This window comes from Leucopleurus acutus (genome assembly GCF_964270905.1).
Source record: "Leucopleurus acutus genome assembly, chromosome: 1".
NCBI classification, from domain to species: Eukaryota; Metazoa; Chordata; class Mammalia; order Artiodactyla; family Delphinidae; genus Leucopleurus; species Leucopleurus acutus.
In genome coordinates this window covers 30,794,254-30,820,050 of record NC_139142.1, presented here as the reverse complement: position 1 = coordinate 30,820,050, position 25,797 = coordinate 30,794,254, and the positions used below count along the sequence as shown (strand labels likewise).

Genomic DNA, 25,797 nt, shown 5'->3' with positions numbered 1-25,797 from the left:
AAGAAGAAAATTAGTAGAAAGGGAGGGGTGCTTGTAGAGGCTAAAAATAATGACAGCAGAAGAAATGCACTGCTAATTCTACGGAGGCTGGAATAACCATACACACCAGTGCCAAAAACAGAATGGTAGGGAGTCATTAAATCCAGGGCAAACTATCTTAATTTGTTCAAGGACATCATAGTATCATAACTTAATGCTGTATTACAGTATAACGCACTAATAAATGTATGTGACTAAGGAAAGATTGTATTATATTTAGTCTATACTGAGAAGAAAGCTTAGACATATAAAACCACATAGAAGAATGCTCATTAGATGTAGTAAGCAGGTTTGTATGCTTCAGTTACTTGAAAAAATTATCTTCTTTTAAAGCAGTGTCAAGAAAAGAGGTATTTTATTGATGAGGCAAATAAGGGTTTGTGTATCAAATTCCCAAAACCAGCCCATTCTTTCTAGCAGCAGTGAAGTTCTGTATAAGGATTCAAACAGTTACATTTTAATACCACCTCTAATTACTAACTGGATAGTCCGGCAAGCCATTAAACCTGTGTCTCAATTTCCTCAATTGTGAAACAGTAATAATAACTGTTTAAGCATGTCTCACAGTTAATGATCAGACTCTAACAAGCTTCCATGTATCAAGTGCTTTTTAGATTTATTATGAAAACTAAGACACTGATGCCATTTGTAAGGAAGTTTTCCTTTTCAGATATGTCACTTCAAATATATATTCTTCACTAATGATCCCTTATTATGTGAGTCTCCTGAAAATATATTCAAAATTGTTTCTGAGTGCAGTTTTCCAGGAGAGAGGGTCTATCAGACCATTCACAAAGGATTCAAAAAGATTAGGAACCACCTATGAAAGTAAGTAATCCTTAAACTATATATCTTTTAGGAACTGTTCCTAAATGACTCCAGAGTATCATTTAACTTTGTCTACCCAACTATATTTGTGTGACTGCCTGGGATTATGGAGAGTATCAATAAAGATATGCAAATTCTCTAACTCAAGATACAGCTAATAATTTTGTTGTTGTTTGCTACTGTTTGTTGGTTTATGTCTCAAAAAATAGAGTAGACCTTTAAAATGTTTTCATAGATGGAAATTATTTTAATTCAGAATGAATGCTTAGAAATTGTGCAGCAGATTCTTGTTCTTTGGCCTCCCAGAAAATGATGCTTGTAAGCATTTGTTTCTATATTAGAACAAAATCTTTGCATGCTGATGTTAGCATCATTCTTGACTGACATGGAAAGTAAGAAAGGGAAAAGATGTTTAGATAAAATGGATTTCATGCCTAGACTAAAATATTTCCTTTAAAATTTTTTTTTGCAAAATCATTTGAATGTTCATTTCTTCATATAGTAACTTAATTCTTAAGTAAAATAATTTTTACCTTGAAGAATATTTGTGTATTTCAGAATGTTTATATTTTAATTTTCTGAACTGTGTACATATTTGTTTCATACTTTCATCTTTTTTCCTTAAAGTGTTGGCTTAAACAGCTTGCTTCTGTGGTACCAAAACACACATTTTTATTTTCGTGATCTTCCCAAATTTACTCCTTTTTTCCTACCATAGACACTGCCCTCTGAAAACAACACCTTTCTTGAGCAGTGTCTTCTGTCTAAATTTTTATCAATTCATTTACTAGCCATTGAGCTATCACAAGAGGCCAGCCATAGCAGCATGTAACAACTAGAAAGCAGCTTATTACGTATGAATCCTTTTACTAAGCAGTCAGCTGTATGATTCGCATCATTTTTAAGTGGCATCTTTTTCTATATGTATTTTTGGTCATAACTTTCCAATGTTTGAGATACAATGTGAACAATCCTCACCTCCTGCCTCACCAAATTGTGTTCTTTTGTGCCATCCCAGTTATCCTTAAAGTATATTAGTGCCTTTAATGCTTTCCCTGTTTTTTAACAGACTAAAACAAACTGGAAGTCTATTGTTTTAATACCCCCATATTAAAAAAAAAATACTGCATTAAAATAATTCACTATAGAATGTGTAGAATTTTCCTTAACTCGTTGAGATAAACGGGAAGTAACTCCTTAGGCGGGAGGTATGTATTTTGTTTTCTCTGTGGTCTTTAGGAATAGATCAGACCACAGCTGTCTAAAATATCATTGGATATCTGTGCCTTGTGCATGAGAATGTTTAAACTTAATTGAATGATTGTATCACTACTCCAGAAATAGAGGTAAATTATCTGAAGTTATCTCTTAAACTTACGATCGTAATTCAGTCTCTTGAAGTCTTTTTAACACAAAGAAATAATTAGAAAGTCAAGACTCTTATAATTTTTAAAAAAATGTTAACAAATTCACATTTGTCTAAATATATGTCCTTGAAAGTGCTTTATATCTGTCTTGCCATTCATGGTTTTTGAATCACTTGAATGTTTGTGGTTTTTTTCTCCTTTACCTACACATGCATAAAATTTAATTGTACCTAGAGTGCTAAATTTTTACTGTTTGCATTTTATACTCATTATTATACTAGTTAATTTTATTCTTTGCCAGGGGATACTGAGTTTTAAGCAATATCAACTTCAAAACCAGGTTTTAAAGTGTTTTCTCTCTCCCCTCTGGTTCCCTAGTTAAAAGATTTTGTTGTTGTTTTCTTTCTCTTATAAAGTTAAAGGATTCAAAAAGAGTTTTTTGTAGTTGCATTGTGGAAGTGAATTTTCATCAAGTAAGGCTATAACTTACGTGACTGAGCATGCTTACAGCAAATTATTTTTAAACTTTAGACACTTTTTCCCCCTCGGCTCTAATAGAACTGGACCCCCACTGGAACCTGTTCCAAATGGAAATGTTCTATATAAGTAGCACCTTCCCAGGGGGGGCATGGTTTAATCTTATTTGTGTGACCATAAATAATAGCACAGTGTTTTCAGCTGAATGTGTGATCCTAGCTACTGTTAAACGGGTGGCTCTAGTAAACATTGAATATTCTTTTATCATCGGTTATTTATACCCTGAATATTACAGAGGATAACATGGGCAGTAATCAGAACTCCATTTTAATACGTTGTTCTATGGACGTCTAAACTTTTGATATGTTTCTAAAACTATTTTCTTAAGAAAATAATGTTAATAGTTATTTTGCAGATAACAAAATGTAAGTGGTATGTTACTAGCCAAAAAAAAAAAAAAGTGCCTTCTGGAGAAGCCAAAGAACATTTTGACTACAAATGGACACTGTAGTTTTGTTTTTTTGTCCCAATACTATGGAATAACTAGCTTTTATTTTAAATTAACCCCATTAAGTCCTCAGTAGAAGGAAGATAGTAAAGAAGGCTGTTTCCTATGTCCCTTCTTCCTCTTCTCAGTATTCAGTGATCATCTATTCCTTCTGAATAATTTTAGTACATTTTATGGATTAAATTATCCCCTATAAATTCTATCTGGGTAAATTTACTCTGTTATTTTGGTTGAAACAACATATCTAAAACTAGAATGAATGTTTGATAGTTTCTTAAGAGAAGTTAATTGACCTGTAAATTGAGCAATAGTTTATTACAACAGAAGAATAGAAATCTTCAATATAATTTCAAAAATAAGTCTTGAATTGAGGTTTAAAATAGTGACTTAAAATTTCATAACCCAAATTAACCTTACTGACGTCTGAGAACCATTAATAGGTATACGAGTCACTCATCTAACTTCTCATTTCTTCTTTCAAGTGGCTTGTTTGCTTTGTTTTATCCTTCATCCAATGACTGCCATGCCAATATTATGTTTTCTTCTTAGTGACAGTGCTGGTTACTCTTTCCTTTGTTGAGGTCTTGGTTGTCAGGAATAGACAAAGCACACAATATGCTCTGTAGGTTACAGTGACAAACAGGCATCCTTGACTCTAAATCAGCACCATACGATACAGCTTTCTGTGGTGATGGAAGTGTCTGTATCTGGCCACGTGCAACTGTTGAGCACTTGAAGTATGGGTCATGAATCTGGTAAACTGAACTTTTAATTTTCATTAATGTAAGTTTAAATAGCCATATATGGCTAGTGTTGGACAGCACAGTTCTAAATAATCATATTTAATCAGCATTATTTGTTCTCACAGGTCATATATAATTTTTGTATACATGAGCTTTTACATCACAAGTAACAGCCTTTTCACATTAAAGGAATTTTCATTATATCACAATAAAACTGGTGAAAGAAAAGAAAAGAAGTATTAGCTCCGGGAATCAAGTTTGGTTTGGATTCAAAGCCCCAAAGCCTCATTCTGATTTAGTTGTCTAACTTTAGAATGTCACTGGAGTGCGTGAGCAGAGAAAGAAAGAAGGAATGTAAATTGTTGACCCGTTATTTGTGACTTACACTTCTTACCGGCAGAAGCTTGCCAAGTGGGTGAAATAATTCTGTGCTTGTCATCCCTTTAATAAAAGAAAACATTGCCTAAAGATAGAGAAGTCCATGTCTTCTGGAGGTAATCCATATATTCCTAATTATAAGGGGTTAATTACACAAAAAACGTTCACTGGGGCAGCCTGGGGAAGGGATAAAGGTGTAAACATTTAAAAGAATACTTTATTAAAATCAACATTTAAATTGATGGAAATGGCTGTTGCTAAGCAGAATAATGATGAGAATTAGTAACGCCTTCAAAATGTCAAGAACACTTGTCAGAGAACTGAAGTCAAAATACAACATTGTTGATTTTGTAATCCATTTCATACTTGCTGAAAAGAAAGAAATTTTCATTTGTTGTAAAAAAAAAATGTCATCTGGACTAAGTTGTTTTGTCTTTATTCATATTTAGTATCAAAATACCCTTTCGCAAAATCAAAATGATTCTTAAAATATTTAGATCACTATAGGAAACAATTGTTTTAGATTCAAATGGATAAACATCATTTTGCGTTTTGTTTTAGAAACCCAAATCAGTCATGGTTTTATAAAATTTTATGTAATTCTACTAAGCCATAGTTTCGATTTTCTCATTGTTATATATTTGGTTTTAGTTTGTACTTTATTGCTTTTGGATTGAGCTATGGGTTTCTAATTTTTTTGGTGATATTTTGCTGACATTTGCTTCCTAGTGTTGAGGGGACCAGTGTGAGGGCATGGAGTTGAATAAAGTTTGATGGTAGCCAACTACTCTACAGTTAATATATACACATGCTACCTTGAATTGAGCATTTAAAAAGCTAGTTGTGCAGCATAGCAGGCAGCAGTTTCATTTAATGCTGCCAAAACTATGGCACAGGGTAGTGTGAGATAAACTTACTGCCTGACTCCTCATCATCACAGGTACTATCATTGTTGCTTTTACTGTCTTCATGAAAGGAAGAAATTAATGCCCCTTTACCGTTGGTTGGAACTGACACATACAGTACTTTTAAGGCTGACTTAAAGGGCTAGTAGAGGAATATGGGACTAAATAAGACTTTTAGAAAAAGATTTAAAACAACAGAGATCTTAAAATAGAAAATTGAGGTTGAAGAGAAGACGGTGAGGCCAGATAACATCAGAAACATTATTTTTAAAGAAACAGTTATCTTTAATAAAAAGGATTGTGTGTAGTCCCTGACTTCCCACCCTCAAAGTAGAGGGAACTTGACTAACTGAGCCAAAAGGTTTTCATAGGTTCACCGTTAATCTGTCGTATCTGGGGAGGACAGGCTCAGCTGCTGTTTACGCCTCTGACCTAGGCTCCTGTTTGACCTAAGTCTGTCTTAATGCAGCAGCACAGGCCAGCGAGGAGGCAGTGTCATTTCGCCGTGAACGCAGCACATTTAGGCGCCAGGCAGTACGGCGCCGGCACAATGCAGGGAGTAACCCTACCCCTCCTACATTGCTCATCGGATCACCCCTAAGGTATGGTATTTTAAAATTCCACCAAGCTTAGCATGCATGTAACAGACCTCTAACTTGTTCTGTCAGTCTCAAGAAAGCATTTATTAAATAGGTTTGTTTTTCTTTTTTCTTCCAGTTTCTCTCCTATACCGTACGCTTCTTTAGGCTTTCTCTGCATGTGACTGAGCTTATTGAATTATGCATGTCTTATATTGCATTATTTAAACAAAATGATCAGATTGGTTTAGCCAATTTTAAATCACAAAAATTATTTTAGGGCAGTTATAAAAATGTAAATAGAGGCCTTAAGTCAGCTTTTCATTTTTTTTCCTACACCAAATTAGTAATATTAATGCAGTATCTTTCCCGAACACCTTGAACAGTGTTCAGTATGAACAAATATGGACTGAGTGGTGAGCTTGTTGACGTCAGCCTGATAAACCAGTTTGATTATTTTATTTCACTAAAATATAATATATTTTATTTTGCATTGCTTGAAAATTAAACACCAGGACCTAGTAAATGACACGAAACTAGAATATTTAATTTTTGGTAACTTATGGTCAATTGGAGATATATATATGTATATATATATGCAGATATATATATTTGTATGTACATTTATGGTGAATTTCTCAACCTCTATAGTATGCTGAACAAAAAAAAATTATTTTTCCAATATTCCTAATTAGGAAAGCATCTATTTATAATCTTGGGAGTAATTTTTAATTGAAATTCTTAAGCTTTTTTATTCTCAGTTATGTCAAATCTCATGAGCCTATGGCTTGAATTAGAAATATAAAAAAACCTATTCAAAAGACTTATGCTTTATTTAAAGAATACAAATATGGACGAAAATATATGTGCTTGCTTAAGCAGTGCGTATGTTTTTATACTGTATGCTTTTATTAATCTCTTGTGTCCAAAAGCATCATTACCCAAATTATTTTACTACATTTTGAAATTCAAAAGGAAGAAAATTTGGTGAAATAACTGCTCTTGAATGCATGGTAGGTTTGAAGAGATAAATCCCTTCCCTTGTTAAAATCTTGTTCATAAAAGTAGCAAAATCCTTATATCTTTAAATCACTGCTTTATTTTATATTCCCCTTGGGATTTAAGACTGGATTGTTTTTCTGAGTTTTACATTACAATCAGGAACTTCATCTTTCATAGATCATGTTCCTAATTAATCCTGCAGTAATACATAATTTATAATGCAGTGTGGATTAGTTAAACCAATACTTAAAATATAAAAATGGGAAAGCAACCATCGAAGAGAAACATTTGGTCTAGAAATCTTTTCTGAGTGCCTTTACTTTTTGTGAGCCCTCCTCTTCTATTTCCTTTGCTCCCTGAGGTAACTTTGTTTTGCTGATGGATTTGGGGTGTAGTCCCAACCTGCAGAAAGTGTTCACCATTTCATTTTACTTTTCCTATTTTGTGTTTTCTAACCTCTTCTTTTTTTCCCCTTGAATTATACTTACCATAGACATATTCTTTGCTTACCTTCTCACGCCATGTTGATATTTCTTAATCTTTTTTAACCTTTTTAGTCTTTAAAAATCCTTTCATTCTTTGGATCTCACTCACTAAACAAATGTAGACAAATTTGGTTTTTTTCTCTGCCTGGTGGAATATTAAAGAACTGTTCTAACTCCAGCCAACCACATAGGATTTCTAAGGTTTTAAATACATCACCATTCAAATGAGGATATGCTGTGAGCCCTTTATTTGTAAAGGGCTCACATTAGGATTTTTGGAAAGTAGTCTTCCAATAATCAGTCAGCATGTAGATTTTGTTAAGGTTCCATGATATTTCCAGTACAAAGATTGCATGTATCTTAAAGAGGCGGACTTCATTATGAATGAAATAAGATAAAATTTAGCTGTGAGGAATTAGGAGAAACACCAATTGAATAAAACCATCTTTTTTAATTGCAAAAATATTCAGGTAAAGCAATAGTGGTATTCTCAATGTGAGTTACATAATAATCTCATATTTAAATAAATATAGGATAGCATGGTTATGCAAAACTTGAAAAACTTGTCAAAAAGAAATGGAATAGGTATGATAACACTTTAATTATAATTACTCTATAAATATCAGTAAAATCTATTAACTTATTTTAAAGTTTAATGAATAGTGTAAGTAATCGACAGTCTAAAAAGCAACTTGGTAAAGTATATGTCTCCAAAGATTGGGGGTGAATCATCAATTTCCTCATAAAGAGAATTTGCATGTATTTTTTATGCTTGTTAGAATATCCTATTTCAGAATTACTTTTTAAAGTTTTTTTGTTCATTAACTTAACCTTGTAGGCCCTTATTAATTCTTCCCAGTTACTAGAGATAAAAACAAAAATGAATATTTAAAAATTCTATAATAATATTAAGAGTTAGTTCTATATTTATCAGCCTAAATGTGATATCTTTTAGAACTCTAGTTAATGGACTGGAATGAAAATAAATCATCAGTGCATTTGGGGGAAGGGAAAGAAGCTTTACTGTATTCTTAAATTTATTTATTTATTTATTTTTATTTTTTATTTTTTGCGATACGCGGGCCTCTCACTGTTGTGGCCTCTCCCGTTGCGGAGCACAGGCTCCGGACACGCAGGCCCAGCGGCCGTGGCTCATGGGCCCAGCCGCTCCGCGGCATGTGGGATCTTCCTGGACTGGGGCACAAACCCGTGTCCCCTGCATTGGCAGGAGGACTCTCAACCACTGTGCCACCAGGGAAGCCCTTAAATTTATTTTTTTAAATATAAGATTGAAGGACTTGTAATCAAATAAGGTCATAGTAATAACTGAGTCAATAATTGGAAATTCATATCATTTTGTGGTACACAGGAAGGAATCCACCAGATATTTGTTGCTTGTGTACTGTGTTCAAGATACTCTTCTGAGTGTTCTCTGGAATCTGGAGATTCATAGCAATAATGTGATCATACTCTTAGAGCTTATTGTTTAGTTGGGGAGATACATACAAAGATAACAGTGTAAGGCAGAATGTGTCAAATATTAAGTAAGTGGTACAGAGGAAGGAAAGACCAAGACCAACTATATTTTTTAATCATTTAAATTAGAAGAGTTAATTAATTAGTAAGACTGCGTGTCAGTGGTGCTACTGATAATTAATGGTTTAGAAACCTAAATTTCTACTTTTGCTGTGTTGTGAAATAGTTGCTACCTTTTCTGAAACTGATAGTTTTGATATATAATTGGTATTGTAAAAAAGATTAATTTTTGTCAGTTATTAGTTAGCTTAAGGTGAAGTACCACCTCCAGGAATAGTTTTCCTAGCAATTTGTGCAAAAATAATACGCTTTTTTCTTGTTGGACGATTCTTGCAAACAGGAATTCAAGGGACATAAATACTTTTTGTCTAGCTTTTGATGTTCAGAAACTGGACATTTACAACTGCATAGATTTTGGCTAATTTTCTTTGTTTCTTTATTCTGGAGTTGATTTTCATGCATTGCCTAATATTTTGAAAACCTTTTATATATTGATATGTTGAAGGTTAGCGTATTCTCAATACGTTCACATTAGAATACATCTAACTGCCGTATAGCACCTTTGTTTATGACTTTTAAGTGAAGAAATTGATGGAAAAATTTGTTGAGTATATATATACGTAGATTATAAAATTTTGTCTTCTGAATCTGAAGGATCATAGTACTTGAGCTACTCAAAATTTTCTCCCTTGTGAAATTTGGTCATTTTGGTAAGGTTTATGGATAACTTTAGATGGCTTCCAAGGACAGACTTACTATTTATAGTTATGACTTAAAAAGTTAGTGCCGGTAAGCATTATAAGTGTTTTGCAGACTTATTTGTTTTTAATATGTTGCATACATTCCTGTGCTCTATTTAGATTATGTACTTTTTTTTTTTTTTTTTTTTTTTTTTTTGCGGTACGCGGGCCTCTCACTGTTGTGGCCTCTCCCGTCGCGGAGCACAGGCTCCGGACGCGCAGGCTCAGCGGCCATGGCTCACGGGCCCAGCCGCTCCGCGGCATGTGGGATCTTCCCAGACCGGGGAACGAACCTGTGTCCCCTGCATCGGCAGGCGGACTCTCAACCACTGCGCCACCAGGGAAGCCCTAGATTATGTACTTTTTATTGGCTCTAAAAGAAGCCTGAAGAAAACTTAATGTTTCAGGTAGTGATGATTAACAGAACTTTCTGTGGTGGTGGAAATATTTTATAATCTGCACTGTCCAGTATAGAACACACTAACTACTAGCTTCTGCTCACTCTGGTAGCTGTGGTAGCCATGGTAGCCACTAGGTGTGTTACGTAGCTCTTGAGCACTTGAAATACGGTTAGCATGAATGAGGAACTAACATTTTAGTTACTTTAGTCATGCGTGGCTACTGTATTAGACAGTACAGTTCCAGAGTGTGTTCTGTTACCATAACCACAGCTTTAAGCAATATGTGAAGTATTTTTTACTTAGTCTTATTTCATGGTTACAGTTGACCCTTAAACAACATGGGTTTGAACTGTGTGGTTCCAATTACATGTGGGTATTTTTCGATAATAAATACTATAGGGTGACATGATCCGTAATTGGATGAATCTTTGGACGCTGAACCGTGGATAAGGAGGGGCACTATAAGTTACACGCGGATTTTCAACTCTGGAGATTCGGCTCCCTAACCCCCGCGTTGTTCAAGGCTCAACTCTACTTCAAATTACAGCTCTCTTCCCAGCCTGCAGCAGGATTAGTCTTGTTTTATAGACATCAGAGAAACCGCTGCGTTTAATTCGAAGGATTAGAGAGAAGTTGATACTCATGAAAATAATAAAGTGACCGAATAAGGCCATTCTAAGTAGGATACTTCTTTTAATTCCTAAAAGGTCTAATAATAGTGCAGATATGCATTGAACGTTATGTAGAGAACGACATATAATAATTATACTCAGAGTGTTTTCATGAGTTTCATCAGTTTAAATTTGAGTGTTATACTAAGAAAGTTAAAATTCATAGTGTTTTAAAATATATATAAACATAAAATGAGTTAAGAATATAATATAGTTTCTTAATTTTATCTAATTTTTAGATCCTTTAGATAATTTTAATAACATTTATAATCTCAAAATACTAAGTATTTTTAAATTCTTGTAAAATTCAGAAAAGACTATAATATCCCTTGAGAAATTACTGGTTTCCAAATTATTTTTATGGTTTTGTAAAACGATGGTTCTTGTAATGAAACTTGGATATGAATTGGAAAAGATAAGAACAAAATTCACTAAGGGAACATAATTATTTTAACAACTGTATATAAAGCCTGTGGCCTTATTTCAGAACTATGTAGGCTTTTGATAGAAAAAACACTTTATATATGAATTATATTTCTTCTAGCATCTCAGCAGTCATTTTTATTTCACTTGATTGAGTCAGTGTTTTTTATTCTGGTTTTCTTCACTAGTTTGTGATTTTCTTTTGATTCAAAATTGTCATCTTGGTTGCATTTGATAACGATTCTTTGGTTTTCAAGTGCATAGAAATGTTGTCTTATTGTGAATTTGAGATGCCAGAATATTTGAAAGAACAATTCTAGAATAATTATATCAAGGTTATTTATAAAAATGCATATTGAACTAAAAAATAGGTTTTTTCTGTGAGGGACCAGCTACAGCCTACATATATTTAGTGTACTTGTGACTCTTCTTTGCTACTTTTTTCCTTATACTAGGACTTTGTTGTCTTGAGGTGGAAAGGTGTCACAGATTGGTTGCTTTACGTATACATTGAATTTTTTCTGTGTTCATCACCATGAATCAGATTTCTAAAGACCAGAAATTTTAGGCTGGCAGTATGATCTGCATATTTTACAAAGTTTGTTGGCTCTTTCTTAGGTTACATTGAAATCTTTTTTTTTTTTAATTAGTTTTCTATATTGACTTCTAGCTATTGTTTTCTCTTTTCTTCCCTGTAATGTCTCCCCAATCCATGTTTTTTCCTAGCCTTCAAGATGGTCAGCAAGACCAGCAGTCCACAGCCCAGGTCAAAGTCCAGTCCCGCCCCCCTTCCCAGGCTGCAGTGCTCAGTGCTAGTGCCTCCTTGCTGGTGAGAAATGGGAGTGTCCACTTAGAAGCATCACATGACAATGCATCTGCTGTAGGCGGCAGCAGTTTGCACGATGAACTTGGTACGCAGGCCTTATATAATCTTGGTGACGTAAAACTTTGATGTGGCAGATAATGGGTAACAATGATTACACTTCTCTCCTGAGATAGCTTCATTTTGGAACTATGCATAAGAGCACTTTTTTTTAGGATTTGCCCTGTGTATAAGGAAAATTTGATATTTGCTTTTCCCTTTTCTGTTTCTTTCAACTCTTACTCTACATTTTCTTTTGAGCATGTCCGTTATTAATGGTAAAGTATTAATAAATGTTCATGCTTTACTGTCCTGTTATAACGATTTGGGCAATTTTACTATTTCTTGGCATTTGTACCATGTGGTGAAATGTTGAGTTTTAAAAAATTATTTTGATTGAACCTTAATTTCTCTGAATTCTCTGCTGCAGGAAAGGCAAAAGTACTTTCTAATGGCCTATTACTGTATAATCTTTCTTTTAAGTATTCTATATTTTACTTCAATGTCTATCATCTGAAATAGGACTTACTATAATTCTAAATGCAGTATTCTGAGGACATGATGGCTCTATACCACTATCAAATCACTTTATAAAGTTTTTTCTTTTTCCTGTTAATACATCTAAAAATAGAAATACAAGTTATTAAATAGTTAATTCTCAGAGAGGTGGTATAGTTTAAAGCCTCAGTAATGCCTTAAAAAGACAGTATTTTATACTGGTTTGTTTTCAACTTCTCTGTCCAGTTCAGCTTTCTCGTGCTCAAAATGCAGATTAATAGCAATTTAAGTAAATATAATGAAGAAGAAAATCCTGTTATTCAGAAATATATATTTCAAAGTATTATATTTGCTTATTACTGTGATTTTGTTTCTCCATATTATAACTGTCTTTCATTTATAAAGAAGATAATTTAGTTGATGCTTTTACTAGAAGGATGTATGGTATAGGGTGCCCAAAATAGGTATAATAAAATTTCATATGCTATTTATTGACTCTTTACCCATTTTGTAAAGACTCTTAGTTACAGAGAGAATTAGTAAGTATTAGATATGCATATTGATGAAAATTGTCGTCTTTAGCAAATCTTATAGAAAGCTGAAAATGGTCATCTAAGATATTTATACATTAGAATGTACGGTGACTTCTAAATAAAATGAGAAGGCAATAAAACATTTTAATTTTAGAATGCTTTTGCTTATGAGTTTGTAATTTGAAGAGGGCAGGGAGTCTATAAAGAGGGTGTTTGAGAAGAGTAAGGTAAACTTTAGTTACTTGCTTTGACTGATAGTAGGGATGCTTCCTTAGTTGCAAATATATTGAGTAAATAGTATCTTTTTATTGACATTTCTCTTGGGTTAACCCAAAGTTCCTGTGAACAGAGGACTTGTCAATTTGTATGTGTAAAATTACAGTCACTATCACCATTGTCCATTGATCATTTGGTAGTAGGTTAGCTAAGCTTAGTTTTAATCCATTTTGGATTTTTAAACTCTTGTCAAATGAAGAATAAATTGAACCAGTAGGTGATTTTCCTTTGTAAAAATTCTTAATTTGCTCAAAAAACTTGCTAAGCAAGATTTAGTTATAAAGTTCCACGCTTAAACCGCATGCAGATTATTGAGAATAGGTACATGTCAATGTAGCATCTACTGGTAAATATTCAGGATATTCTCTTAAAATTTGGATTTTATCTTCTGTGTTAACTGCTTTCTGATAGTTCTTGGCCTGTGGTAATTGAATGTTGCCAAACTGAATGCTTAGTAATAATTAGCACAAAACACACAATCAATGGACAGTGTATACCTGTTCGTTTCATAGCACATAAGGTTGGCCAAAGAAGATTCTAAAAATGAACTGCAGCTGAACTTGAAGGAATTGGTAGACACTGATTTTTTAATATATTCCACTAGAATATTTTTGTTGCATAGTTTAATTTTCTACATGATTTTAATTAACAGTAGTAAAATAATTTTGTGTGAATGAATTTGGATACTGTATACTCAAATATGTTGAAGTTAGCCATGATATTCCCTGAAAGTATGGAGTGTTTACAAAGGATTGCTTCCTTCCAAATTTAGCTTCTTCAACTGAAAATTTTAAATGTATAATTTTTACATGGGAAAATTTATAAATACGCATAATACATTTATATAACACACTCATACACACTCAAACTTACATATATCCACTTATACATATATATGTTTGGATGCATATAAATGTTTTTATGTGTATACATGTATATGTTGTAATTGTGCGTTTACTTTTTAAAGTGAGGAATATTAGCCTTTTTCGATTAAAGGAAACTTGCAGTCAGGCATTATTTAATTCCAAGCCTAGGTAGTTTTCCTTAACTATGTTTTTGACATTTTTACTCTGTGGTGTCATAATACATAACCACATCCATTTCCTATACTAAACCCTGAGAATCCTTATTTTTCTGTTGCATTTTATCTAGCATTTCAAGATTATCAGGTAGCATTGGACGTGGTGGAAAAGTTCATTGACAATGGCATTATAAGGTTTTATTAGTAGCTTAATCAGCAGAGAAAAATACATTTTCATCATCCATTTTCCACAGGCATAATAATTGTTCATCATAATTTTAAAAACTGAATTATAAGTGTATAATTTAGAACCTGGTTGGAAAAATTTGGATGGCTTCCTTTCTCATTTCTAGACTTCATTTCCATGGAAACTTTGTTTAAATAATTATGTAAGTGATGGGTAAGTTTTGAAGTTAAAATCTTTGAAAAAGAAATTACTATCAAAGAATTTCTCAAATCCTTCAATGTAACATGTTACTCTTTTTGTAAAAACCACATTCTAAAGGTTAATTTTCTTTTTATCAGCCTTTTGTTGAACTTATTTGCAGTTGATTTCATACTATAGTCTGAATTAAACTGCAGTTTTACTAAATAAAACAAGCTTTTGCTTATTACCCAGGTAAGTCACACAAGAGACAGTTTTTATGTTAATCCTGGCTTCCGCTTGTGAATTAAGACTAGTAAATTGATGTAGTGATGAAACAGGTTATTATAATTGATAGTTAAACTCTTAATATATATCACATCTCAGAGGAAGTATTCTAGATGGGATCAAACAGGAAAATTTGTCTTTTTTTTTTTCTGTGTATGAAATTAGTGGTGGTGAGGATATGTTTTGAGAAGTATATATAAAATTATTTTCATGTGAAAAATAAAAATACTATTACAGGCAAGAAATGAGGACAATAGAGTTCTATGTTTATCAAGACATAAATGTAAAATATATAAATATAGGTAGTGTTCCTCTGAATTTAAGACTTTCTTAATTTCATTAATGTATTAGAGGTTTAAAGAGTAATGAATTGATTTTTCTAAGGTTTTCTAAAAATTTCATTATTGTACAAGTATTTACAAAGAAGGTATTCTTTCTGATAATCCGCTTTACTACAGAACTTATTACCTTGAAAATGTGATCAGCTCTAGAAAAAGATTTAATGGAAATCTGGCAACACCCTATTGACCTTCTTAAGCAGTTTCTAGCAGCTATGCGTTATTAAGGAGAAATACAATTTGGAGCCTTTAAAATTTTTTTTTTTTAAAAAGCAGAGACTCAGATGATCTATAATACTTTCAGTGATTTTTATGTTCGTCTTAGTGTTTAAAATAGATTATATTATTATGGACTACTCTGTAACATTTTGGGCTCTGTCATTAAGTACTTCTCATTACTATAAATACAAAGTCAAGATGGCTTTAAAGGGACCTTGGAGTCCATACTTTAGTCTCCTGTGTTATGGTAGATCTTTTTCATTCATCTAAACTAAAAGTTGTATTCTTTTTTGCAACAACCTTGATCTTACCCTTTATTGTTGTTTTTGAATACAAATTCTATTTTTTGGACCTTTTTGCAGGGGAGGGCAACACAAAGTATTTATTTATTTAACATCTTTATTGGAGTATAATCGCTTTACAATGGTGTGTTAGTTTCTGCTTTATAACAAAGTGAATCAGCTGTACATATACATATATCCCCATATCTCCAGTATTTATAAATGAAAGTAAAATGTTTATTTTTATGGAAACAGTAAAAATGCTTCATTATCTCTGGAAGGAAGAAGTATTAAGAATTTAGGGGGGATGTATTCTATTTATACTTTTTGGTGTAAGGATGGGAAAAGCATGTTCTAATACAAGTTTACAAATACTGGAAAATAAAATGAAGAAAATTAAGTCATCTGCAGTCTTACCATGCAGAGATAGTCACTATTAACATTTTATTTTTATTTCCTTTCTTTTTTAATGCATACATGTATATGCTTTTCTAACACAGAACTGGGATGATGTTGTATGACTTTTATGTCACGGTATGAGTTTTGCTTCTTGCTGTTTTCTCTTAGCACATTTGAACATTTATTCATGTTGTTTTTTAACTTGTTCTTAAGAGACTGCGTAATATTTTATCACTGAGAGCTACATGAAAGGTAGTGTAGAATAGTGAACTCTATAGAGTTAAACTTCCTGGCCTCAAATGCGAGCTCTACCACTTCCTAGCTGTGTGACCTTGGACAAGTTATTTTCTCTCCCGGTGCCTCAGTTTCCTCATGTATCAAAGGGGGGGATAGTGATAATACTTCATAGGTTTGCGGTGAGGATTATACCTATTAAAATATTGAAAGCAATTAGAACAGTGCCTGGCAATAGTAAATTACATAAATAATCATCACTATTATTGTTAACATTATTATTTATTACAATTTATTTAACCAGTTAATTAACCCCATTGTTAGTCTTCAAGATGAGTCCTGATATTTTCTATTTTAATAAACACTTTGCTGAACATCCTTTGCACAGCCCTTTCTGTACAGCTGTGATTATGTCCTTAGGACAAATACAGTGAAATGGAATTATCCGTCAAGGGGAAATAAACATTATTGAGACTTTGATGTATACTCTTAATTGCTTTATGGAAAGCTTGTTTACACTTTATCTGGCAGGGTTTGAGAGTGTCTGTTTTATCCCCACAAATATTAAAATTAAAAATAAACCTAGATATATTTTATCTACTCTAACCGTCATTTCCTGGAAATGCTCAGAAGTTTATCATTGTTACTGTGGAAAGACTACCGGCATATTATTTTTAAAAGTTTGGGATGCTTGAACTACTCTAGGAATTTTACAGTAGATAACAGAGACTGGTTGAGATATCTGATTTGTCTCTTGCCAGTCTGTGTTGTAAAGAATTCATTGAAGCACTATATTAACTGCTTTCTAACATTAACATTCTTAAGATTCTAAATTAAATTTGACTAGTATGTGCATTAGTTAGAATATAGGTAGGGTCTTTAACGGAGAGACCTGCCCTCCCTCATCCCCCATCAGTGACTGAAATTAGAAGTTTACATTTCTCTCATAACAGTCTGTTGGGAGCTGTCCCTAGCAGATGGGTTGGTTCTTTTATCTTCCACATATGGCTTCCCTGCTTGGTCCACAGTGACTGCTCCAGTTGTTGACATTTCCCCCCAGACAGGAGGGCAGTGGGGAGGGTGGTGCTAAAAAAAGGTCAAGGACAGCTAGCCTTTATCTTTCAGACTGTGACTTGGGAAATGTGCCTGTCACTTTCTCCTGCCTTCCATGGGCTCATACATAGTCACGTGGCAACTTCTAGCTTCAGGAGAGGCTGGGAGAGGTCTCTAAGTAGATAGACATAGGCTCAGCTGAAATTCAGCGAGGGGAAGGTCCTATTTTTAGAAGGGATAAGGACAAGATGCATACTGGAGGCCAGACATCAGTCTTTGCCACAGTAAGACAATAAACGCTTCAGATCAGTAAGATTAAGATCAATGACCTACTAGAAAAGTTGAGAGTTACAAGTAGCTTGCAATTATGGGCAAACAGCTCAACTTTGCTCATAATTTTTAAAATTGCAAACTAAAAATAGGATTATGATATTTTTCATCTACTGAATGTGTAGTGATGTCCATTGTTGGAAAGGGTCTGGTGAAATAGTCCACTCCAAGATTGAACATTTTTGGAGGGAGGTTTAGAACAATAGACCAAAAATGCCGATATATTTTAATCCACAAGTTTCACAAAAATGCAAAGATATATGTACGTGGATATTCATTGTAGCATTGCTTGTAATTTGGAAAACTGTAAACAATCTAAATGTCTGTTACTAGAGGAACCCTGATGTATTATTCATGAACATAACTGTAATGTTTAGAACTTGATATATATGTGTTATCGACATGAAAAGGTAAGCTATTTAGTAAGCAAAAGAAGTAAATTTTAGAAAGTGTGTATGAAGAGAATGATCCATTTGTTTGGGGACAAAATGTAGATAAGAATTGTTCAGAAGACACAGAAACTGCTCCTGGCAGTGGCTTTCTGTGGGGAGTGGGGAACTTTCTTCGTTTTGTATACTGCTTTTGAATATTTCGATGCGTCATATTTTAAAAATGAAACACAAAAACAAAACAACAAATGTCCCTCATTCTCCAGAACCTTGATTAGTAACTTGTGGGAATTTCACTGACTACATGCTGTCTCATGTTCATCCATCTACTTGGTCTTTTACCTGACTAGTCTTTTTTTTCCTTGTTTGTTTTTAAATCAACTTTGTTGACATACAATTTTGGCATGATAAATTGTGTTCGTTCAACGTGTACAATTTGGTGAGTTTTAACAGATGTGCACGTCTGTGAAATCCCACAGTCAAGATACAGAACATTTTCATTATCTTCAAAAGATTGTGCCCCCGTTGCAGTCCGTGCCTCCTCTGCTCCTGGCCACAGGCATCCACTGTGTGCTCTATGTCATTATGTTTTTCCTCTCCTAGAAGTTCATATAAATGCAGTCACACAATATGTCGCCTTTTGTGTTTAGTTTTGCACTTAGCATGGTGCTTCTGAGATTCATTATGTTGTTAGCAGTATGTTCCTTGTTGCTGTGTATTCATTCTACGAGCTTACTATATATTTTATGTTCATTCATCCGTCAATGGACAAGTTTGTGTTGTTTCCAGGTATTGGCTCTTGTGAATAAAATGTCTAAAATGTTTTCAAAAGTAATTTTATATTCCCACCAGCATGTATGAGTTCCAGTTGTTCCCATTCTCGCTGACATTTGCTATTTTTGGCCTTTTAAATGTTAGCCCTAATGGGTGTATAATGATATCTCATTGTGGCTTAAATCTACATTTCTGCTGTGAGCGGGGATGATGAGGATGCTTTGCTGTGTTTATTGACTATACATATTATATATCTTCTGTGAAGTGTGTCCAGATTTTACTCAGTTTTAAAATCAAGCTGTTTGTCTTATTATTGACATTTAAGAGTTCTTTTGATATTTTAGGTACAGCTAATGTGTAAGATACAAATTACAAATATCTTCTCCCATTCTGTGACTTTTTTTGTTTATTTATCTAATCATTTGTAATGTCATCAATGTCATTGTTATGGATTATTTTACCAAGATGAGGAGGACTTGCCCTTTTGAAGGAGATGTGAGATGATGAAATTATATCAGAATGTGAACTTGTACATTCACTTCTGGAAGGTTCACCTGATCTGGGGATTCCACTTATTGAACTGACATGTTGTGTTAAGTCAGAACTAGCGAACAGTGACCATGGCAGTAAAATATATCAGTATATGAATCTCTTTCAGTGTTACCAAGCCATAGACTTTATCTGTCTTTTCTTACCAGTACTCAAAAGCTCTCTTCTAAACCAACCTCTTTCTTCTCATTTCTACCCTTTTTCTTATTCTTCTCCTGTTTTAAAAACCTAGCACAGCATTGCACGTTCTAGGAAGAAGGGCTGGTTGCCAGTGTTGAACAGGAGCAACATAGTGACTTGATTTCCATTTAGCACGAGAATTAAAGAGATTTTATGAGAGTAAGGCTTTTGGCCTAGGACAGGGATTGGCAAACTATGGCCTGATGACTATATCTAGCTTGACGCTTGTTTTGTAAATAAAGTAAATATTTATTTTATGTGTTTTCTGTGGCTGCTTTCACGCTACAACGGTAGACTCGAACTGTTGCAACAGAGACCATCTGGCCCACAAAGCCTAAAATATTTATTATCTGTCCCTTTACAGAAAAAGTTTGCTGATCCCTGGTCTAGGGAGAAACAGGTCCATAAACCTGTAAGCAGCAGTAAAATGAGTCATTTCTGTCTGGGTGAAAACTCATGTTTCCTCAGAGACTCACAGGCACCACTCATAATAAGGGGGGTGCTATCCAAGAAATTGGAACTTGTCAAGGCCTTCTCTCTTAGAAGTGTCATGTATTCATTGGAATGGCATTGTGAGCACGATACTCATCACCACCAGAAAAAGACACTTTTCTTAGAGTACTCAAGTTCGTCATAGAGATGTGTGTAGTCCCCCAGTTGTCTTCTAAAAACACTGTAAAGCTGCCTCCCTTGTCTCTATCTCTCTTTGCTCTTGTAGGCCCTCCTTGCGCTAAGAATAATGCTAGAAAAGTGAGAAGTCAAGCAGTGTATCAGGGTTAGGCTTGGAGAATGCAGAATGAATGGGGGTGTAGGGTGGGGATCTACAGAAGGAAATCGTCCAAGAAATGTAAGAGGCCTTCTTTGTCGTTGGTGCTAGGAAGATTGGAGGAACCCTACGGATGATTTGTCCTTCTGGTAACCACCTCTTTCTAAGATAAATAAGTGAAATGAGAGTGACATTAAGAATGCATTAAGGGTTTCTCACAATATTAACTGAACTTTGTGCTACGTGGTGAGGAGTTTTATTGATAGGACTAATTAGAGAATCTCATTAATTTCTGTGTCTTATCAGTGTTTTGCCAGTGTTTGTTTTGGTTTTTTGTTTTTTAATTAATTTATTTATTTTTGGCTGCGTTGGGTCTTCGTTGCTGCGCACGGGCTTTCTGTAGTTGCGGTGAGCGGAGGCTACTCTTCGCTGTGGTGCGCGGACTTCTCATTGTGGTGGCTTCTTTGTTGCAGAGCACGGGCTCTAGGTGCGTGGGCTTCAGTAGTTGTGGCTCGCGGGCTCTAGAGCGCAGGCTCAGTAGTTGTGGCGCACGGGCTTAGTTGCTCCGGGGCATGTGGGATCTTCCCGGATCAGGGCTCGAACCTGTGTCCCCTGCGTTGGCAGGTGAATTCTTAACCACTGCACCACCAGGGAAGTCCCCAGTGTTTATTTTGAATTTGTGACTTCAGGGAAATGCTTCAAGTGTCCTTGTTCCTTAAGTCAGTATTCAGTTTTACTTATCTTCTTGTTCATCACTTACGTATTGACCTGTGGTTACTGGAAATTCTCCCACCTCAAGAAAAATAGGGTTTTGTGTAATTAAATTGAATTTTTGAAGACAATAGCAGTCATTATTGAATATTTGAAACAGAAATACCAGGTGCCTTAACTTTTCTTTATCTTAGAGATGCTATATCATGGCCAATGTCATTATTAAGTCTGAAATTCCAGCCTCCAATCTTGTTTGTCAGAAATTAATGTTTTTCTTTTAAAATCATGACAGAGCCATACTGTTAGATATAATTAGTTATGACCTGGGAGTTGAATTATGAGGAGATAACTTAGTTTATAATCATAATGCATGTGAGAAGGACATATTTCATTGATGTTCTACTTTCTTCCCAGTTAATGTTCATTAGAAATAATATTTAAATGGAAGTATTTTTCTAAATACAGAATACTTACTAAAATAGGGTTATTAATAAGGGCACATTTACTTATTAGTTCAGAAAGGTTACCTGTGATTATGGTTTTAATCTCAAATGAGGTATATGTCAAGTTGTTAGGTTTGCTAAGAAGATTTGTACAAATTTAAGATATTATTAATTTTTATAAACCAATAGCAATATGTACTTATTTCTGTTTCGGTTATTTTTGAAGATGTCTTTAGTAGATTATTATATTCATATATTAAAATGTTACTAAGTTTTTGTCTGAAACCTTAAGCTAAACACTTTTTAGTGTAATTTTTTTTTCTGAATTATCTTCTGAATAAAATTTGTTACTTCTGAAGTGCTGTCAGCGGCCAAGCCCAAAGATGTAAGAGGGACATAGGATCTGTTCTTTTGGTGGAGTTAAGTTGGGACTACACCGTGAAGCCTTAATACCAAGTTAGTTTGTTCTGACATATGCCATGTATGTTTTTATGAACCTGACATGTTTGTAAAGTTAGTAGGTAGACAGACGCTTCTTAAGGGAAAAAAACAGCACTGTTGAAGTCATGCACGTTTGTTGAAATTATAACTGCCCTTTTCTTAGACATGTTTTATGCCTTGTTTAAATTTTACTCCTTGTTACTCTGTGGTTTGTATGCAGTTATGTAGTAATAAAACTACTCAGTTTTATTACTACAAAAGCTGAAAAGCTTTTGGGGGGGGTGTTTTATTTTTATTTAAAATGCACCCATATAAGTTTCATACTAGGCATCTATACATAAAAGACAACATAGTTGCAGTAATGACTTAATCATCTTTTACTGTTTCATTTGAAAATTACAAAGAGTAATTTTTTAGTTGATTTCAGTTGCATATAAATATGTATTATTTTTAATATCCCAAGAACAGGACTTATATTACTAAAAATCCCATGGAATGCTTAAATACTCAGAATATACTCCAATAATTTAAATCCTACTGAATATAGAATTAACTTATTTCAAAAATACACACAAATTATGTGATATAAACACAAATATTTATGCATTCCATTCTTACTGGATTTCACACAAGCCCGCCCAGCTCTGTTACTCTGATTTAGTCATTTAGTATGGTTTTATAATTCTGCATTTATGCAATCTGTGATTTTGATCAGGTGTTTCTTTTTTTCTGCTAATCTAAGTTAATTTTAGCACAGCCCATCTCTGATTATCCATGCTAATAAGTAAGGAAAGAGCACAGCATAAAAAGTTACAATTTAAAAATAATTTTAAAATCTCAGTCAAGGCAGTTTTAAACTTTTTTCTTTACTAACAATTTCTGCAACCCACCCTATCACTTCAAAAAACTCTATCATTTCATTTTAGTTCCCTGCTCTGGTTTCTGTTAGAGGTGCGAAGAGTGAGTAACTCATGGCTGGAAGACAGGGTTGTAAAAAGCGGAGTTTTAAATAATCTACATGCTCAGTAATCCTTTGAAAAACAGCAAATGAGCTGAGCATTTCATAGAATGCCTTTTCCCCTAATTTATCTCAGGAGTATTTTGACCAAAAAAAATGCTACTACAGAAAACACCATAATAGGATAAAATATTATGACTCATAGAAAGTACTCAAATAATCCTGTTTAATAAAGTACTTTTTCTGATTCTAGTCCTTTTGACGAAAGAAGTAATTGTTGAAATGTTCTGTGAACCCTTGGTTATATTAGAATATTATGGGGGCCTTTTATTGTCATTTTTCAAGGATTTCACTTAAATAAAAATTCTTATTGTATGCTGTTTTCATTGTAGTCATGGAAAAGAAATCTTTTAGCCTTGTCATCAAGTTGAAATTGCCCTTTAGATTTCTCATATTTATAACCTCAGTAGTTCTAGCTAGTAAAACAAAAACCTCATAAATACTCAAAAGGCAGTCTGGACTAGATCCAAACAGTTGCAGTTATATACCTCATCTTATTGTCCTACTAGAAATTTATATTCATTTATTTATGCTCCCTACCCACCATTGATATGGCTTACCATAGATCTTCAAAGTACAGCATGCATTTCAGACAGTATTCAGGTTTCTAAAATTCCATTATCAGAAATCATTTTACGTTATACAGTTCATTTTAAGAGAGTTTTTTTTTTCAAACCTATATTCTTTGCAACCAATAAAATTTCTAAGCCTTTTATCAGTTCTGTAGATACTTGGCTACAGAAAATGGTGTTCCTAAATTCTTTCATAGAGTTCTTGTAGAATCATACAACTATTAATATTCATTGAATACTGTAGTTTGTCACCAACATTATTATACTTCATTCATTGAACTTCCTTAGATCCATTCTGATACTTTTCATTTCTTCTTAAAAGTAAAACAAAACCAAAAAACTCTGAAGGTAATCACATAAATTTGTTGTCTTGCAGTTTGAGCTATCTTAAAACTTAAGCAGCCCTCTAAATGGCTACTCACCACTTGTAAGTAGTGGTCAGGTGACCTTTAAACAACATTCAGTTTGTTTGTATTATAATTTGAATTGAGAATGTGCTGGGAGGAGAAAAGAGAAGGAGACTGCTATTAGGAAGCTGACTTAAATCACTTGTAACACCTGATTATGTATGTTGACATTTTGGCCCACTGTTTAGCATTCCTTTTCAATTCACATCATGCTGAATTACATGTAGATCATTGTTTTTTAAATATTTTGGAAAAAGAAGGTTATAGTACATTTTCTTAGATTGTAACAAGCTTAAAATTAGTGTTTCATGAAGGAAAATTTCTGAGTATTCTAATGGCTTTTTTAAAAAAATCATTTATTTGCTAGGTAAGTTCTCTTCTACGCTTTATGAGACTGGTGGCTGTGATATGTCACTTGTGAATTTTGAACCAGCAGCAAGAAGAGCATCCAATATCTGGTATGTGTGAAGTCATATTAGGAGAGTGTATGTACTTGCATATGTTTGCCGTTTTTAAAGTTTGTAAGCGTTGAGATAGAAAAGTTATTTTGAAAGCATTTGTTTATATTGGCTTAAATAAATTGTCATTATGCATTTGTCGCCAAAGAATTAAAGTAGAATTTTTTGCTGTGGAAAAAAAGAAAGCTGTTATTCTTAAAACAAAAGCTATTATGTATTAAAAAAAAATTAAGTAAAAATTTCCTGTAGATCTTACCATGGGACAGCGGTTTCCCGCAATTTCAAATTTAACTATGTATATATATTGCATGATGGAAAAAACTTATTAGAAAAATATTTACACAGCTAAGTTCAAACCCATCGATTCTCTTTCTTTGTGTAATTTCAAATTTTTATTTCTGTGTGAGGGTTTTGGTCAAGTGTCTTTTTAAATGATTATCTTTCATTTTGTTTTAAAATGTGTTTACCAGCTGTAAGAAGGAGGAATTTCTTAAAATATGGGTCATATGTTGCATTTAGTTTCTTTTCTCTCCTTCCTTCAGGAAGGAATTATGTAAGATAACAGAGAAGTTAGGAGGAAAGCAAATAAGAAATAGAAATCTTGATCGTATAACATAATCAATTATAGTTTAGAATGTGTTAAATTTTTTTCTGAAATTTTAATCTTACTCATCTGTTCAAATTGCTGCATTGAAATTCATTGTTGATTGATTAGCTCACTTTTTTTCCACAAGAGTCATTTGATTCTTATTTTAGGACTTCCATTCAATAGTGGGACACACCTATTTATATGTTACATATCTATGGGCAGTTTTTTCAGTTTTGAGGGTCTCTTTAAAGCAATAGAGTCTTGTGATCACTTAGCTTAGCATGCTGAAAAGATAGAACATTTCAGAAACTGTACTCTTTAATAAAGCTCCTTCAGTCCAGTTTCAGAATTCACCCCCTCAAAAATGATTGGAGTGTTTAGATGATTTTGTAGCAGTGGAAGCAATAGGAGGATGGAGCAATGGGAACACTTTATTATGTTTAATATAGTTCAAGATAAGAACAATTCCTTACACCGTAAATGTGGTAAGGTCTTAAGTTTTGAAATCTAAATTTGACTGAACTGTGGAAACTGAATTGTCACGTTCTAGACTATTATATCATAGGTTAAATTTATTATGGCTCCTGGCAATATGTTAATTGCTTTCTTAAACAATTTTCACAAGAACTTTGTGATAGAGGTACTTTTATCCTATGTTACCAATGAGGAAACTGAGGTATAAAAAGGTTAGATAACTTGTCCAAGATCTCATTCAGTTGTTGA

At 33.6% G+C, this 25,797-nt stretch overlaps 1 protein-coding gene across 6 annotated transcripts in view; it reads left to right on the top strand.

Annotated features, from left to right (window-relative positions):
- PCNX1 (pecanex 1) overlaps positions 1 to 25,797 on the top strand; it is a 168,762-nt gene that overhangs the window by 63,140 nt on the left and 79,825 nt on the right. For 5 of the 6 annotated variants that reach the window (XM_082844795.1, XM_082844794.1, XM_082844796.1 and 2 more), the window contains exon 7: positions 24,395 to 24,485. In XM_082844795.1, coding sequence (XP_082700921.1) covers positions 24,395 to 24,485 — 91 coding nt within the window. Of the gene's footprint in view, positions 1 to 5,699; positions 5,848 to 11,807; positions 11,993 to 24,394; positions 24,486 to 25,797 lie in introns of all 6 variants that reach the window. The other variant, XM_082844797.1, reaches the window with a different exon arrangement.